Raw genomic sequence first — 18,115 nt, forward strand, 5'->3', positions numbered from 1 at the left:
GAAAAGTGCGACAGATAAGATGATGATGTATGATGAGAATGTTGAAGTTAAATGGAAATATAAAGATGATGAAGATGTTGGCCTGAAGCATTCCGATTGGCCCACAATGTTTCATCACATGATCATGCAAAACCTTGAGGGAGTTTATCGTTGAGCAGATTGATTCTTGGTGACACATCTATTGATCTAGTTACATTTTCTTGGGTTCATCCCTTTATCATCCTTCATTGCCACCACAACCAAATGAACACCATCTTCCTCATTATCATCATTCTCATCGTTTTCTTCTTCTTCTTCTTCTTCTTCTTCTTCTTCTTCTTCTTCTCATGGTTTTACATGAAAGAGTAACAATGAACAAGGATGGCAAAAAGTTGAACAATGCGAACAAAAAAATCTCCAAATCATTTTAACTTAATGTTCATGAATATCCTGAAATAAGGAAAGTAAAGTAAATTGGAAAAAAAACTTCTTCTTTTCTTCTCACTGGGAGTTTACTTGGAGTGATCATCATTATAATATCATAACAACTTTACTTGTTAATAACTTGTTGCATCTAATGACATTTCAAATGAAACTTGAATCTCAACTCTTTTGATTCAACTCAATCTTGGTTTTGTTTCAAATCCTTTCAATGGTTAATATCCAATTGATATGACTTGAGATGAAAGGGGTATATGACAGTAATTTTTCCGATCTCAAATTTTTTCAAATATTGATTTTCTGATGGAGCATGAAATATAACTAGGTTTAACCTCATAGTGGCCTCTGTGAGGTTTACCGTTCGGCCACAATAGCCGTCCAAAGTTGAAAATTCATGAATTTTTTTCAATGATATCTCTTTGACGGATTGTGATAGATGGTTCTTACTCAGTATTATTAATCCTCTAATATACATATATGTCCTGAGAAATAATAAACTGTTTAAATCATTTCCTTCTCGAGTTATTAAGCCAGATCACTTTTCAGATCACAGATCACAGATCATGTCTCAGGGCATAGCTGCAGTCTTGAGCAACATTTTGCACTATTGGAAAAAATTCTCATGGGTACTTGAACCAAGTTATCGATGAAAAAGAAAATGGGAGTGAAAAGTGATCTGGCTGAATAACTCGCGAAGGAAATGATTTGAACAGTTTATTATTTCTCAGGACATATATGTATATACGAGGATTTATAATACTAAGTTAGAACCATCTATCACAATCCGACAAAGAGATATCATTGAAAAAAATTCGTGAATTTTCAACTTTGGACGGCTATTGTGGCCGAACGGTAAACCTCACAGAGGCCACTATAAGGTTAAACCTAGTTATATTTCATGCTCTATCAGAAAATCAATATTTGAAAAAATTTAAGATCGGCAAAATTACTGTCATATACCCCTTATTTTGTTTTACAAATCGATTGATGAAATGTTTAAAAGGTGAACAATGAAAACATTTAACTTTCAATTTGGCTAAAGATGGGAAAATTTTTTTGATTTTGTGAAATCTGGAAAACTGAAAGGAAACATTTTTATCTTGAAAATTTCCTCTTCTGTTTGTAAATGAAAGATTATTTACTTTTAAGTTTCCAATTTTCTAGACATTAAGTGATTTGATTGTTGCTATTCTGGTGTCAATTAAAAGGTTTTATGAGCTAAATGTGATCAATTCAAGATGGCAAGTCGCTGAAAGGATAGTAAATCATTTTTGTCTTTTCATTCTCATCTTGTCCATCTTGATCACATTTGGAGGTTTTATTCACTTCTAATGATTACTCTTTCATCAAACAACCTGTTATCAATGCTTTTATTATGCGCATAAATTGATGTATTTCCTTGCAATTGTAATGTCCATTTATCACTGTAATAACTTGAAGTAACTATTGAATCAATTAAATTCTTAGTCAGCAATTGTTGAGCAGATTTATTTTTCTCGATTAAACCTGTTTTTCTTTTTCATTTGTTTCCATCGAAATGTGCAAATTAATTCAAGCAATTAAATCTATTATTTGATTTCCAACTTTTTGATCAAACAGTATTTCTTGTGCATTTTCATTCATTCAATTGCATTCATCGTATGCTTGTGTTGCTTCTGTTATCCAATTAATTGCTAAATAATTAACAGTTGATTGGATAACAAATTTGAGTTTTATTCTCAAAAATGAACATTAACTTTTTGAAAAAGTAAAAATTGCGAAAAAATAATAAAAATAAAATCATTTCTAATCGTTTTTAGGAAAAGGTTTTCATAACTGAATTGTGCAGCAACTCTTTTGGTTACCACTAGACTTCGCTACTGTTTGAATAAACTATCCGCTATTTTTCAACTTAACGTTACATTGTTGTCAAGCTTTTTTGTTAATTAATGTAATAATTAAATCAATTTTTAGTCTTTTCTTCATATTTTAATTATTCTGATCACTCTGTTCACCCATTAATTTCATAATCTAGTTCAATTTTCATTTGTTTGTGTCTAATAGTCAAGGTAAGCCAAGTGATACTCTACATGTAACTGCAATTCTTGTATTCCAATGATGTCTTTACTAATAATTTCACGTTTTATTTCAATTTTAGTGGTCATCTTTACTTTCTCAATGGCACTTTGACCGGTTCTTTTATGATTAAGTTATAGTAAAACAACGGTTAAGGCCCGGGACTCTGCTTTAAGTAGGTAAGTGTGATTTATACTGTAAATAAGCAGTATGCTGAACAAAATGTTTTTAATTTCTGGTCAAAATTTAATTTTTGTTTCTCCTTTAAATTTGATCTTTTACCCAAACTACCCGATAAGTGTACAAATTAAATGGATTTAAGAACAACTCTAAAGTGTTGAGTAAAGCGGATTGACCATCAATATCAACGGCGTTTGGATGAACAAGTGAATGGGAAGAAAGACATTGAAAGTGAAACGCAGTTTAACCATTAAGAGCCATTAACAGAAACAAATTTTACATGTTGAACAGTTTGTTATAGAAAGGATTGGAAACAAGAATTGGGTCAATGGCAGGTTTAATATTTCAAGTGATTAGATTGAGAACAAGTTGTAAATTGTTCTAATATTTAACCCAATCACTGACCTCAAAGGCTGGTCCAAGTCACATTTATCGGTCAGAAAAGAGAGAATGTTAAACATACAAAAAGGAAAACAAGAAAACAAGATTTATCAGACAAGTACAATTAATCATTTATATATACATACATAAATGATAATGAGGTGATTGAATTGATTGCAATGATTTAAACAAATTAGAAATGCGAGAAAAGGTGAAAAAAAGAAGTTACAAAATGTATTCCAATAAATAAATCATTGTGATCAATAAATCAATATCAAAAATACAAAACAAATCAAGCCTTAAGACTCGAAGGAAAAATGTCAGACATAAGGTGAAGTCACATAAATACAAATAGTTGACAATTAACATTGATAGTCTCAAAAGATATCAAATGAAACGACCAAAAATTGTCCAATATATACTAAAAGAATCCAGAAACAGTCCAAATTAGTCCCATTCAGTGGCATACCGTTCACCCTGGACTTCACATAAATATGCCCGTTGAGGTTGATGACGCCGTTGTTGAGGCTGTTGATGGTGATGATGAGCGGAAAAGAGGTTTGGTGTCCGTCCATAAAGTGGAGCATATGTGTCATAACCATCGCCTGATGACATGTAAGGATCCGATTCTGGAAAAGGTGAAAACAATAATGAAATGAAATTATATTGTAATTACCAGATTGATAAATTGCATGCATAAGTTAACCCAACCATTTCATGTAATACTAATCAAAATTTTTGATTCGCTTCTTTCACTCAGCTGCAATTAAACTTTGACCAACTTAATTATTGAATGGTCAACTTGATTGGCATTGGAAACTGCTCTTGGCTATCAACAATTAACCATTTTTTCAAGGTAAACTGATTTTCCGAACAAATTTGAATGAGAAAAAAAAGCAAAAGCGAAATGTTAAACTCGGTCAACAATGAAAATAAATGGTTAAATTACAATGATTAAGATGATAATGATGATGAAGATCAAGGTAAAAAGGTTTCAAGTTTTACCATTAAAATGGGAAACAATTGATTGTAATGAAAGCATTCATTTCATTTTCCTGTTAACCCAAAAAAGATAGGCTTTTGGAGTGAATGTTGATATTTTTGTGCAAAGACTAGATCATTGAATTGACTATAAATAAGAATCAATTGATTTGGTTAACATAATCATTGTGTTTACAAAGATTTTGCTTTTTGATTTATTGTTACGGTTGGAACAACAATCTTCATTGTTTCATTAACTGTTTAAGGGTCAAAAGTAATCTTATTTTAATCATTAAATTGTTTAGCTAACAGCAAATTTGAATCAAGTGAACAATCACTGAGACAACAATTGCAATGAAAATGTAAACTTGAAACGTTCACCTTCACCTTTAATAAACCATTTTATTGTTACTAATCACGAACTGACCTTATATCATGAGCCCCTCCACTAGCCATTATAAGTGAAAAACTTAATCATTGACCAATCTCTTGATTAACAGTTAAGATGATTGTCAGATGAACCTTGTGAGTTTGCAAAATGATTACAATTAAGTGAAAAAAGTGTTTGTTCAATGTTAACAATAACAATAGAGTTGAACCAGTAAATCCTATCAAAGTGTCAATTGAAATACACTTTAAATTGATTTTAATAAAGAGATGAAATTGAAACCTCACCCAAACCAGATAATCAATCTCAAGGTAATCAACTTGAATTCATTCTCAATCTAAAAATGAAACCATTCTCAGGCTAACCATCGACTGATCCATGATAATACAGATGACAATTGAACAGTAATTTGTTTAATTTCAAGGTTTACTATCATTGAGACAATTAGCAAAAGGCAAACAAATGGATTCACTTTCAAAGCTAAATTGCAAGTCCATTTATAATAGTGAAACTGATTGAAAGTAAAACAGATTTGACAGTCAGTTTGGAATGCCGTTCACCTTGATTAACCATTTTTACTTAATAATTAATCTGATGCTTAACTTGAAGCAATAAATTATCTTGATATGAAAGTGCAAAAGATAAGTAAAAGATTGAAATGATCAGATTTGCCTTAAAATAAACTGGTCAACTTACCAAATGTTGAATCATAATAAGAGTAATAAGAGGAACCACCTCGGTATGGATTAAAATTGGATGAAGGATTAAAAAGTGAATTAAGGTAACCACTGGAATGAGATTTTCTCATGTCTTGAAGAGACGTTAATCCAGCGGCAGGTTTACGTTCACGAGGTACAGCAAAGTGCGAGACTCGAGCTTGCATACCGCAATAGTAAGGATCCTCTGTAAAGATAAGGTCAATATTAGTCGAGTGTTTTGCTACATTGAGGTCAGTTTCATTACCGTAATCAACTTCTTTCTTGGGTGCTGGTGTGGCTGCCGTTTGTTTACGACTTTCACCTCGAACTAGACTCTTAAACATACTTGGAATCTTCTTTTCTTTCGTTTTCTTAATCTTGGCGAAATCTCTTGGAGGTAATTCAGGTGGTTTAGCGTCACTTGTCTTTGAATTATTGTTGTTATTAACATTATTAACATTGACATTATTGTTGTTGTTGTTGACAGCACTTGTAATCAATGCTGTGTTATTGTTGGCGTTTACACGATGATTTGACTGTTTTCCGCTTGTTATTTGAGGTCGTTTACTTGTCGGTAAACTGGGCACCGAATAAGGATCTTCATCTTGTTCAGGTTTGGTAAACACATTAACAAACTTGGGTACATTTTCATTTCGATAACAGACTAAAATGATAATGAAAAAAAAAGCAGAAACGTTAACAGGAGAAGCAAAAAAAACAAGGTTAGTGTTACAATTTAACAACAAATCAACGATTCAGATTAACGGAAATAACTATTATTATCTAATTATTTATCTCAGCCCAACTTTCTAATCAAGTTAAATAATAAGGAATCAGATTGTTATCAAAGAAAAAACTCTTTTCCTTTCAATTGTGTCCCATTGACTTATCAATTAATATCTCAAACAAAAACAGGTTTCATCGAGATTAACTGACCTGAAAGTTGACCAAAGCTGTAAAATATTTCAAATGTCAAACTAAGAAGCTGAAGCTAACAGCAAAACAATAATTTAAGGTTAACTCAATGGCCGAATGGGTTTAGGCCAAAGACATTTATCATGAAATCAAAGTTAACCTAAAGCTTTGGATCGAGACTTGAATTAGGCCTAAATGGTAATTTGTTTGATTGTTATCTGTGTATTGGTTAGTATTGGCTGCTTTGGTTTGATCTCAATATCTGATTGAAATTGAATTTGCTTTGATTTTGATTTTACTTGGTCGGACTGTGATTTGTTTCAGGTGCACCTGAAGTTTAATTTACCTTGTGGCAATTTAGATTTAAGCATATCAAGGGCAACAATGTTAACAACCATAATCCAAACTGGTAAATCAAGTACATCGGTTGCATCCTTGACAAAAGCGATTACATTTATACATTGGTTTTCCAATCGTCGACGGTCAGGATAAGCACTTCGTAATTCCTTATTCAAACCGGATTGAAATTTTTTCATATCAAATAATTTAACAGACTTTTCCAGAGTAAGTTCACCATCAAGATCAAGTATCCCTTTGGATATGCTGTTGGCTTCACGATCATAGCCTCGAATGAAAACATCACAATGAGACAATCTTTTGATTATAATATTACCAAATTCATCCATTTTAATTCGAACTCCCTGAAAAAGGTAAAAAGCAAAATTGGTTGGCAAAAAGATTCTTCCAACTGATTGATTCTTCTCACCTCTCCAATGTGATCACGAACTCGTTTAACCAAAGGATCTCGACTGGGTGCCCGGTCAAACCCATTCAAGCCAATCTTGAATCCATCAAACCCATCATCAGACCCAGAAACGGTCAAAACGGGAACTCGAGCATAGGCCTTGGCAATCCGACGATTGCGTTCCATGCAAATAATTTTACCCCAAATCTCATCATCAATTTGTTCCCATTTTTTCAATATCTCCTGAATGTGATCCTGTCAAGAGAAACAAAAATAACCAAATGATTAAATGATCAACAATCAACTTAATGTCGTTCATTTGGTGAAACAATTTTGACCAGAAAATGAAACTTATTGTTATTACCTGGACACTGATTATTAGTTTAATGATAACTTGAGATAACTACAAAATGTAAAACCATCAAATCAAGTTTCACGGTTTCACAAAAAATATTTTTAGCTCTTTTTTTTAAGGTAACATTATCATCTTTTTTTTAGATTTTAAAATAGTAGGTAAACAACTAATGATTGGGCTTGAAAACAAATCGACCTCAATTGTAATTTATTGAAATCATTATCATGATTATCACCATTAATTTTGTCTTTCATTCACCAACCATTTGTTTCCATTATTAACTGATAACACTCATCTTTTTTAAGGTTAATCCCAATCTCAAGCACAACCAATGGATTATTATTGAATAATATTCAGCAAACACAAAACAACTTAACATCAATTGGTTACATGGATGCCTTGATCAAAGTCAATTACTATTGACATTGATCATCATAAAAAGGTACCAATAACGAGATATATTAAGGTACTAACAGTAAAAGTACCACTAATGGTACCACTAATGGCTCTACTAATAATAATGATTAATTGATTGAATCATCAATAAGCAATGAAATTGAAATCATTGAACTGTATTGTTAACCTGTTAAAATTGATTGTAAGCGCAAAAAGGTATTTTGATTGGCAAGACGAAAAGGGAAAGAAAAGGTAAGAAAAGGTAAATGATGAAATGATAATCGACCATTTAAGAGCGTTGTTTTTGTCCAATGAAAAGTCAAACGAAGCGATTTAGTTAAACAATGAGAAAAAACAAAGAAACAATCAAAATGGTAAACAAACAAGAATGAAAGTGAAGACAAGCGAATGAAAAAAAAGTGAAAGATTCACAATTGAAGGTGATGATGATGTTGATGATGCTGTTGATGATGCTGTTGATGATGAGTTAAACCTTGGCCTCGATGTGAACCCATCACAATTGCAATTATGAGCTTTATCGAATAACGCAACAATTGTAACCCTCAACATCACGTACCTGATGCCAGTAACTGTAAATTGTGTTGGCGGTTAAACAATATAAACCTGGAACACAGTGTTAATGTAACATTTGCTATTCCTCATTGGCCTTTACCAAATGGTTTACCATTTGCCCTCCAAAAACACCGACATGTTTAGCCCTTGAAGTTGTTACCTTATTAGTGATTTACTAATCCAATCACCCACTATTGATCACAATCAAGGTAAATCATGAGGAAAGGATCGCTATCTAAACACCTACAAAATGGTCAACCACACAAAAGACATTTAATATTATTCAAATGGGACTTAATTGTTACGATAATTATGTGAATACAAAAAGTGAATCCAAAAAATGAGAAAATTTCCTTTTCTTCAATTACAAGGTTTTCGCCTTATAAGTTGTAATACTTGGACTGTGTTTAATTAATTTTGATTAACGTTTTCATCAACAATCTGTTGATATTGAAAGTTGCTTTTATTTTGGTAAATCATTTTGCATTTCATTTTATATCATTTTTGGGTTCAATCATTTGTTGAAGCAAAAGTTAAATTGTCAATCAAACGGATGCAAATCAATCTAATCGACTGTTGATTGTCGATCGTTTATTGTGTTTAATTTTGGCTTTTTTATCTTATTCATTTCATGATTCAATGAATTGATTTTTGAACAAAAGTTAACCAAAAAAAGAAATGGTTTAAAAGGTGAAAACAATCAATAGATCGACATGGACTGTTGAACATCAATATGATGAGACAATTAAAGCTGTTAAACTATCAAATTAAAAGTCTAATAGTTAATCAAATGTCAATAGAAACAGAAATTAGTAAACAGATCTAATTGTAGATCTATTTTAATTGCTGTGATGAAAATTTTGGGTTGACTTTGGGTTTAGTGTAAACTCTGGTTTAAGGTTTGATCCAATGTTTTGGAAATTGATTTTCGGTGGAAAATGAAATGATTTAGTGATCAATTAATTGAGGACAATCAAGTGAAAGGTAAAGAAGTGTTTCTTTTTTATATTTACTTGATTGGGTCAACCATTTGATCGTTTTGGCAACCAAATTGTGGCGATGCTCAAATTAATTGAACAGCTAGCCAGTTAAATGGTATTAAAAGCAAGGCTTAAATGGCGCTTCCCTAACGGCTAATTTAAATGTTCACCGTTTGATTGTAACAGTTGATAAAACAAAATAACAAACTGATTATTGAGTAAGAAAACAAAATAAACTTGATTAAAGTTAATTTAGAATGGTTTGAAGCCATTGAATTCGAAAAAAAGGTAACAACTCAAAGTGGAGACTCTTTTTTACATGTTAAGTCAAATGTTATTTACAGGCATCCAGATTAACCAACCCTTCCTGGGTCATTGAAATGAACAAATGTTCAAATTAAACGTTCATCAGAAAAAAGAAGATTTAAATTCAGTTTTTAAAACAATAGTTTCATTTAAATTGAAACTGTTGAATAAAAGGCAAAACCAGAAAAAAAGTGAAACCCAAAAATAATCACTTTTACTTGGCTTTTACTTGTTGCAAGTTTTGCTTGTTAATGGTTAATTGTTGGCAAAATGTAAATTGATCTTACCGAGACAAAAGTATCAAAATAATTCCAAGATTCATATTCATCATGGAAATTATCATTTCTATGAGTTTGGAAGAAAATATTTCTCAAAATTCTTTGTCGACTGATCCACATTTGACTAAAAGCTGTTGATATTGATGGCAATTGGCAGTAAATGACAGTTGATGATGTTTTTTTCAAAACTCAATGGACTAGATAATCATTTTAATTTAACTGATCACATAACATGGATTGATGATTAACTCGGTAAACTGGTGAAGGAGTAAATCAATTAGACTTGAAAATGGATGGAAAAGGGAAACATTTTGAGTAAAAAGAGAAGAAAAAAAAGAAATTGAAAAATGACAAAATTACATGAAATGAGATTCACTTGAATAGATGCAAAAGAAGCAAGTTAATAACGTTCAATTGATGTTTAATAATCCAAATAATGGTAATAATGATGATCAAGATTTTGATGACATTAAACAATTGATACAATTTAATGTAATTACAATGAAAAGCTTTCAAACACTTAAATGTTCAACATAAATGGTTAAACAAACACACAAAAAAAACTAAGTAGGTGATGAGCAATGATGACGATTAAGATGATCATGAATATGATGATGGAAACGATGAATATGATGAATATGATGAAAATGATGATGAATTTCATGATGAAAAGTGAGTCTTACTTTGTTTAACCTTCCACCATTTTTGGCAAGGTTGTTCATTAATCAGTAGGAAAACCTTTTCTCATCTTTTCTCATCTTTTCATCATTTCAATCTTCCCTTTTCTTCCTGATCCGTTGTCATCTTTCATTGTCTTCCAAGGTAGGTCATCATTGCCATCATCTTTTACCTTATCAAGTTTCATCGTTATTTACATTAAATACAATTGAAAGAAACCAGATTTGGGTTCAACTTTCATTTTGATAAAAAAGACAAACCAAAAGCCTATTTAATAGCTGATCAACATTATTTGCTTTCACATCTTTACTTACAGATAATCTTTTAACCCAAATTTGAATCACATTTTGCGGATATGAATGTTACTATTTAACTGTGATTAACTTATTGAATCACAACAGACAAAAAATTAACGGCAAATACATTGTAAAAAAGGTAAATTTTCCGGTTACCAGAAAAGTGAACCTCTTTTTTTGTGCATTGAATAGCAAAGAAAAGGTTTTTCAGCTTTTGTAACATTATTTTTAATCAATATGATTGATCGATGTGATTTAAATTGATCAACTATCATTAGGTAGACGGACGCGAAAGAGTTGATTCATTTTCCAATTAAAAATGTTGTCATTTGCTTATTATTCAAATTATTACCTTTCAGATTGTTGATTTACTTGATTAACCTGATGTTTACCAGAAAATATACTTTTAGAGCTTTTTAAAATTGTTAAACAATTAAGGTGTAAAAATATTGATCGACTGTTTGGGTGAGAAAAGGTTTGATCACTTATTACAGGTTTCAGTTGGGAGTGTTGATTGATTAATCAACTATCAAATCAAATAAGTGATTAACCTTTTTCTTTCAGTTATTCATATTTGGATCAAAATGAGAATGTAAATATTGATTGGTCATTGTGTGTAGGTAAGGAAAAGGTGTGCAAGTTGTCTAAATTGTTCACTGATTGTCATTGAAGGTGATGATCACAGCGACAAGGATATGACAATGAAGACAGCTTTTGTTTCAACTGACGTGATGTGAATCATGATTTGGGTGGATTGTGTCTAAGTGGTACCTGTTAATGTAAACACCAAGTGAACAGAGTGACACTAATCTGGTTCAGTTGAACAATTAACCAACAAAAAGCACGGTAATCAAGTGTTACTTACAGAGTAAAGAGTGTCTTTGTCGTACCAAATATCCTCTTCAACTGCATAGGCATCATATGGATAGTCAATGTCACTTTGGGATCTTGAAAGTATTTTACGGCGACTAATCATAACTGTTTAATTTTGATTCAGTTAATTATCAAGTGTATCAGTTAATTGGTATGAGGAAGGAAGAGGAAAGAAAGATGAAGAAGAAACAGAAAAGGTGAAATGTCTCGCGTTTAGATGTGAAACATAACCAGCTGATGTTGTCTTATATCCGTAAATTTGAACAAAATTGTAATGTTTAACTGAGGTTGATAAATTGGTTGTGAATAACAATTTAAATCCAGCTCGCTCTTGGTTTGGCACTAAAAATCACAGCTTTAAAGATGATTTGTGTGAGTGTTGATTCTCATGTATGGTGTTAATCAGGTTTAAGATGAACAATAACTGAATGACTGTAATGATGAAGATGATTAACCAAATAAATAATGTAAAATGTAACAAAAAAAACAAAAGTATAAACCAAATTCAAATGAAAACAAACATTAAGGATTAAGCTTTTACTGTTTCAACAACAACAGTTAGGTGATTCTGGTGCTGTTGTTATTGTTGATGATGATGATGATGAAGGTAGAGTGGTGATAAGGAGAGAGAGAGAGAGAGGAGGATAAAGAGGGTGAAGAAAAGAAAAAAAGAAAAGAAAAAATTCAACTGAATTTCAACTGGAATTTCAAAGCAAATCAACTTTTCTCACTCAATGTTTCCCGCCTCGTCCCTCTCTTCCTCCCTCTTCCTCTTTTTGATCCCTCTCATCATCTTACATCATCATCTTCCTCCTTGAAGAAGCAAAAAGTGAGCAAATTTTGTATTTCAAAAACCAATTAAACCATATCGGAAAAGTGGTCCTAAAAATGGGTCATAAAATAAAACTAGTTTCAACTCAAGAACGGACTTCATCACCTTCATACTTTCCCTCAGATGATCAGATTGAAATAGCAAGGTTTAATTGATCAGATTGAAAATGAAATTCAACTTCACTTATCATTAATATTTCAAATCACAATTGATATCAAGATTGTCGCAGTTCAATTGTTTACCATTTGAAGAGGCAAACCATTAAAATGATTAAAAGCAACCAAAACAACAACAACATTGGTTTATCAATGGAAACATTTCCCTTTCATTTTGATTGTTAGTCGGTAAATCTGGTTAATTTTGGGTGAGACTGAGTAAATTGTTGATCGCAATTGAAACGAGATTGACTTGAAATTGTCACTTGAAATTGCTTTATGTTTATCAATTTACTTTCACTTGATTTGCTCAGTTTTTATTACCTTGGTTTATTGCCTTAGATTTGCTTGATTTTGTCAAAATTGTCTTCAACTCAGTTAATTGTCACTTCTCTTTAGGGTCAACTAATTATGATTGTGAAGGGATGATTAAAGTGATGATGAATTAACATGAAGAAGGAAATGAAATTGATTATGACCAAGAATCTTGTGATAATCAATTTTCATGTAAATTACTTTACCTTACCTTTGATCAAGTAATGCTAATCACAATTTTCAATTAAGATTATCATAATCAACACGATTGTATGATTGGTTTAACATCCAAATTATTGGCAATAAAGGTTAACTTGAAAATTAATTTTCCTCTTTCAATTTTTTCTGTTTGCTTGTTATTCAAGATTGCTTATAATTCATTTTTTCATGTAACATTTTGGGCAATCATTTTAATTTATTAATTTTTTTGCTGCTGTTCAATCATCATCTTTAAAGGTTAAAACAATTAATGGATAAACAATTTAGGAAATTAAATTTTAATTGAAATTGTTACTGAACGATTAAAGCGTCATCTTTTGTTCATTATTATAACTTGTGTAACTTAGCAACTTGACTGTTTGCATTTGTTTTGTTGGTGTTGGTGAAAAGGTAAAATGTTGTACTTAATTGGTCTTGGTTTATGTGATTTAACTGATATTACTGTGAAAGGTCTTGAAATTGTCAAAAAATGTGACAAAGTCTACCTTGAACATTATACTTCTGTGTTGTATAATGTATCAGATAACATTGAAAAGCTTGTAAGTTGAATTTCTTAAGTTTTTGCTTTTTTCTTTTCTTTCATTCAATGTTGATTAAATTTTTATCCTGTTTATTGTTTACTTTGCTTTAGGAGGATTTTTATTCTAAAAAAGTTTTGTTAGCCGATCGAGAGATGGTCGAAAGCCAATCTGATGAAATTTTGGACGGTTCGGTTGATGGTGATATTGCTTTTCTGGTTGTCGGTGATCCTCTTGGGTAAATGTTTTTTTATTGCTGTCGTTTTTGTCATATTCATTTCCATATGTGCAAATAATTCAACGATTTTTTATGGTGACCATGTTGCTATTAACTTGATCTCTATGTGAAGAGCAACAACCCATACAGATCTTATTTTACGCGCTATTCAAAGAGGAATTAAATATAAGATAGTTCACAATGCTTCAATCATGAATGCTGTTGGTTGCTGTGGCCTTCAATTATACAATTTCGGGGAAACTGTATCCATACCTTTGTGGACTGAAAACTGGAAGCCATCTAGTTTTATGGACAAAATTCTGGCGAATAAAAAGAGAGGACTTCATACTTTATGCCTTCTTGGTTTGTTTGGAATATGCTTGTTTTAATTATTTCAATCATTAATTTTAACTCTTTTTTGTCAATTATTAGATATCAAAGTTAAAGAAAAATCTCTTGAAGCAATGATGAAAGGCAAAGTCGCTTATGAGCCACCTCGTTTCATGAAAACAAATGAAGCTGCATCTCAAATAATTGAAAGTTTTGAAACTCTTGATCAAAAAGAGTACGATGGTGTATTGGATGAGTCCAGCTATTGCATTGGCCTTGCTAGAGTTGGATCCGATGATCAATCTATTGTTAGATGTGGATTATCCCAAATGGTAAATGAAGATTTGGGCAAGCCTCTTCATTGTCTCGTGATTGAAGGAAATTTACACCCTCTCGAAGCAGATATGTTAGCATTGTTCACTAAATAATTTTTCTTGTTCTTTATTTACACTTTGAGATTTCTACAATATTTTGTTATCCTGAGATTTGAATCTAAACATCTAATAAAAATCAAATATGGACCCAATAAAATGTGTAACAACAAGATAATACATGAATGTTAAACATCATTGATTTATCGTCTTTCTGAAGATAGAGCTTCCTCGGGCTGTGAACATGGACTTTTTGGTTTTAACTCGACTCTTAATTCAGGCAAGGATACTCCATTCCAATCACCCTAGAAATGAATGAAATAGTTAAAAAGTTAAATCGGTATTTTTATAGAGATAGCATAAAAGGCAACTTACTGGGAAGAGATCACCGTCAGATCTGCGACACTCCATTGAAAGAGGTGAGACTGAATAAAATTTATCTAAAAATCTGGTGCGGTAAGGAGTCCATTCAATTGAACGATAATTATCTGCAATGGATTTTTCTATTGAAGAGGTATTTTGTTTTTCATTAGATGACAAATAATCAAAATATCGAGCTAGAATTGAGTCATCAACGGAACTTTTACAAACTTCTAAAGATGATCTTGGATAGTAATGCATGTAATTAACACACATTTCATTAGAAATACTAAAGCCACCGAGGGTGATTGTGTCCCGAGATGTTGTGTCATATAGACAGCTGTTAATCAATAAATCTCCAGGTAAAACTTGAACTCGTCTTTTTAACGCTCGAATCTCTTGGAAATGCGCTGAATAATGATCATCACGATTTAATATAGGTAACTCGACTCCCCCACGAAAATGTCGAGTCCAAACTTTACGACCAGTCAAATGAGTATGTAACTGAGAAGCAAAAACAGTTATACCAGTTGAAGGTAGGCCAACACGGGTACATTCAGTAACACAGTAACCAGACAAGATGAACGATGAAGAATTGGGTGGAATTGAATTTTTATCGTTATATGTTAATCCTATTTCTAAGACACCAACATCATAAGTTCGTAAATTTGGTGTATAATACAGACGAATACCAGAATTGTCTTTGATTCCAGAACGATGATTGGGATTATTGTAATGTACTTCTAACATGGCATACAGAGAAAAATTGGATCCACCAAAAGGTAAACCAGCCTCACCAGGATAAGAGAAAGGCTAAAGTAAAAAATGAACCAGATAATCCCATATCAAAGATTGATCATCAAAAATAAGAAATAATTGCAAAAAGGACTTTGAAAGGATTAATAATTATCTGAAGTTACTTGCCCCAGCACCGATTGCCCAGGCTGATAAAACTCTACTACATGCTTCCAGAATGGGTGGTTTACTTTTATCGTGGCAAGGTCCATTCCAACTGGGCAATTCAACTGATTGGTCAACTTCACAGTGAAAAATTTCCATATGGTGAACGAGAGCTTCATTACCAGTGTGTATATTTGATTCATATCGAACAATATGGTGTTTGCGTTTGATGTCTTCGGGAAATTTAACTAGCTTACACCAATAAGTTGTCTCATCGTCAGGTATAACAACATTATCATTGGTAACATCGATTATTCTGACATCGGCTGGTAGATCTGGTACTTTTTCAGTGCTTTTCAGCAACTGCAGACGCTGAAAACCATGTTTAACCTTATAAAGGTTGAGTCCATATGCATGTTTGATGGGTCCTGGCCCTTCAGCGTAAATAATATGATTAGTTCCATCCTAAAATTGTATAAAGTTTGAAATTAGCGATATAATAAACGAATTACAAATTTATTATATCAATAACAACTATCAACCGTTACTATTCAGGGGTAAAAATGAGTGAAATGATGAGTGTTATCTTCCCAAGGAAGGTGTTATCACAATTGTCAGCATTTTCAGTATTTTTTTAAAAGTTTGACATTCATTTTTACCGTTGAATTTAATCAAGTTTGTAGATTGTATTTGTTTATTTATATTTAAATATGATCTTACTTCAATAGGTCGATCGTTGATATCGCAAGTGTCAAAATCTCGATGAAACAAAAATCTAATGGTTTTACCATTGCTCTGCAAATTGATCAATTGACAATCATTTTGAGCATCTATATTTATATAACCTTTATCGTCTGTCCAGCCATCCTAATAATAGTAAAAATGTGAAAGTAAGAGTAAAAAACAGTAAAATTGAGAGTCAAATAGTATTTGTAAGGTAAAAATTTTGAGGGTTACCTGGAAATGATGTCGACCCAAACGATCAGTCCAGAAGATACAAACATCTGATTTAGCTGGTTCACCATAGTTGGATAATCCGATTACAAACCAGTTGGATTTAGACTTCAACTTTAGTCTAACCTCAAAACTAACCACTTTGGCGTCATAATCAATTGACCAAAATAAGTGGTAATCATCTCGATTATCCAGAGGACTTTGAAAATAAGTTATATTTGAAGTTGAAGAATTTTTGTTTGGTTTTTTAGTCGAACCAGGAAATGACAATAACTGCTTAATCGGAGATGTTAAAGAATGCGATGAAAAGTTAGCCGAAGTTACATTTGAATGGTGAAGATCAAGATGGTCATGTTTATTTGGATCACAATGGATTGATTGCAGATGAATGTAAAGAACAATTAAAAGTGAAGAAACAAGCAAATACATAATAAGAAACAGCTCCAATTTGAATAAAAAAGTGGAACCAAACGAGAAACAAAAGAAAGTTGTGATTCAAAGGTTAAAATCTTGTGCTTGTTAATATTATGTTAAACAAAGGAAAGCTATGACACAAAGAGTTGAAAGTAACAAGAGCAAGAAAAGGAAAAATGTTGGAACTGAATTTTAACACGAAGTTAACAAATCATCACGATAGATAATCCAAAAGTTAACTGGTTTAAGATGATTAGTAAAGATGATAATGATGATCAGGTTGATCTTCTAACTACTTTAAGGCCAGCAAAGAGGCAGCAAAAAAGGCGGACTTAGGCTTCAATAGGGAAAAGGTGTCGTTGGTAAAGGGGAGAGAGTGTTAATAAAAATTTGAAAGCGAAATGATTAAAGTTAATAAGAATAGGCATGATGATGATGATGATGATGGTGTTGATGATAAATATAAATGAATTCTTGGTGATCATATTAATACTATTAAGTATATTAATAAATATCACCATTTATAACAGGAAAAAGCGAGACCATTGAGTGTCACCCATTATTATTAAAAAAACAAGGGGACAACAAGAAATAAAAAAAGCAGTTTTCTTATGCGAAAGGGCAAAAATGTTTGCCTTTTCAAGGAATGATAAAAGTAAAGAAATTTCAAGTTAGTGGCTGAAAATACTCAGAATTCTTGGCATTCTGTTCAGTGTTTATCTTATTCATTTTATGAGTTATGATTGACAAAAAGGTGAACAGTTGATAGCAAGTTAATTTTCATTGTAATCTCCCAGCCATTGAACAACAAAAAGCGTTTAAGAAACCTTTTTATAATGAAAAATATTTCCTTCCATGTCCTTTCTATCATTATCCAATAATCATTATCATGTTTATTATCATGATTATTATGATACTCAATCAATGGTGTTAAAAAACAGGTTGAGAACAAATTCCAAATTCTTTAATCCAAGGAGTAGCCAGCTTTCTGATCACAATTCACTTGAAAACAGGAGATGAAAAAGACTGAAG

The 18,115-nt window shown here is 31.8% G+C and overlaps 3 protein-coding genes and 2 long non-coding RNA genes across 7 annotated transcripts; 3 read left to right on the top strand and 2 right to left on the bottom strand.

Annotated features, from left to right (window-relative positions):
• Window positions 1-2,277: 2,277 nt before the first annotated feature.
• Window positions 2,278-3,328, top strand: LOC107360772 (uncharacterized). Its single transcript, XR_001568373.3, has 3 exons — window positions 2,278-2,468; window positions 2,558-2,654; window positions 2,775-3,328. It is a non-coding gene; the product is annotated as an uncharacterized LOC107360772 (long non-coding RNA).
• On the bottom strand, window positions 3,249-12,281 carry LOC107360770 (uncharacterized). 3 transcript variants are annotated; one of them, XM_015927493.3, is made up of 6 exons: window positions 11,491-12,281; window positions 6,785-7,018; window positions 6,365-6,719; window positions 5,369-5,767; window positions 5,102-5,308; window positions 3,249-3,665 (listed from the first exon to the last, which is right to left on the bottom strand). In XM_015927493.3, the coding sequence occupies exons 1-6, from the start codon at window positions 11,599-11,601 to the stop codon at window positions 3,484-3,486; spliced, it is 1,488 nt and encodes a 495-aa protein (XP_015782979.2). In that variant the 5' UTR covers window positions 11,602-12,281; the 3' UTR covers window positions 3,249-3,483. The 3 variants fall into 3 exon arrangements, with proteins under 3 accessions (XP_015782979.2, XP_015782980.2, XP_025016241.2); XM_015927494.3 differs by lacking the exon at window positions 11,491-12,281 and adding an exon at window positions 9,661-10,273; XM_025160473.2 differs by lacking the exon at window positions 11,491-12,281 and adding an exon at window positions 7,128-7,256.
• On the top strand, window positions 3,567-3,855 carry LOC149094265 (uncharacterized). Its single transcript, XR_016199320.1, has 2 exons — window positions 3,567-3,704; window positions 3,797-3,855. It is a non-coding gene; the product is annotated as an uncharacterized LOC149094265 (long non-coding RNA).
• Window positions 12,282-13,390: 1,109 nt separating the features above from the next.
• Window positions 13,391-14,633, top strand: Dph5 (diphthine methyl ester synthase). Its single transcript, XM_015927526.3, has 4 exons — window positions 13,391-13,558; window positions 13,651-13,775; window positions 13,888-14,117; window positions 14,187-14,633. The coding sequence occupies exons 1-4, from the start codon at window positions 13,415-13,417 to the stop codon at window positions 14,510-14,512; spliced, it is 825 nt and encodes a 274-aa protein (XP_015783012.2). The 5' UTR covers window positions 13,391-13,414; the 3' UTR covers window positions 14,513-14,633.
• Window positions 14,510-17,640, bottom strand: LOC107360804 (dopamine beta-hydroxylase-like). The gene is made up of 5 exons (XM_015927525.3): window positions 16,673-17,640; window positions 16,436-16,582; window positions 15,740-16,180; window positions 14,831-15,628; window positions 14,510-14,760 (listed from the first exon to the last, which is right to left on the bottom strand). Exons 1-5 carry the CDS (start codon window positions 17,096-17,098, stop codon window positions 14,659-14,661), a joined length of 1,914 nt encoding a protein of 637 aa, XP_015783011.2. The 5' UTR covers window positions 17,099-17,640; the 3' UTR covers window positions 14,510-14,658.
• Window positions 17,641-18,115: the final 475 nt, after the last annotated feature.

This window comes from Tetranychus urticae, chromosome 2 (genome assembly GCF_039701765.1).
Source record: "Tetranychus urticae isolate SD_2017Ah chromosome 2, NJAU_TeUrti_SD_1.0, whole genome shotgun sequence".
Taxonomy (NCBI): domain Eukaryota; kingdom Metazoa; phylum Arthropoda; class Arachnida; order Trombidiformes; family Tetranychidae; genus Tetranychus; species Tetranychus urticae.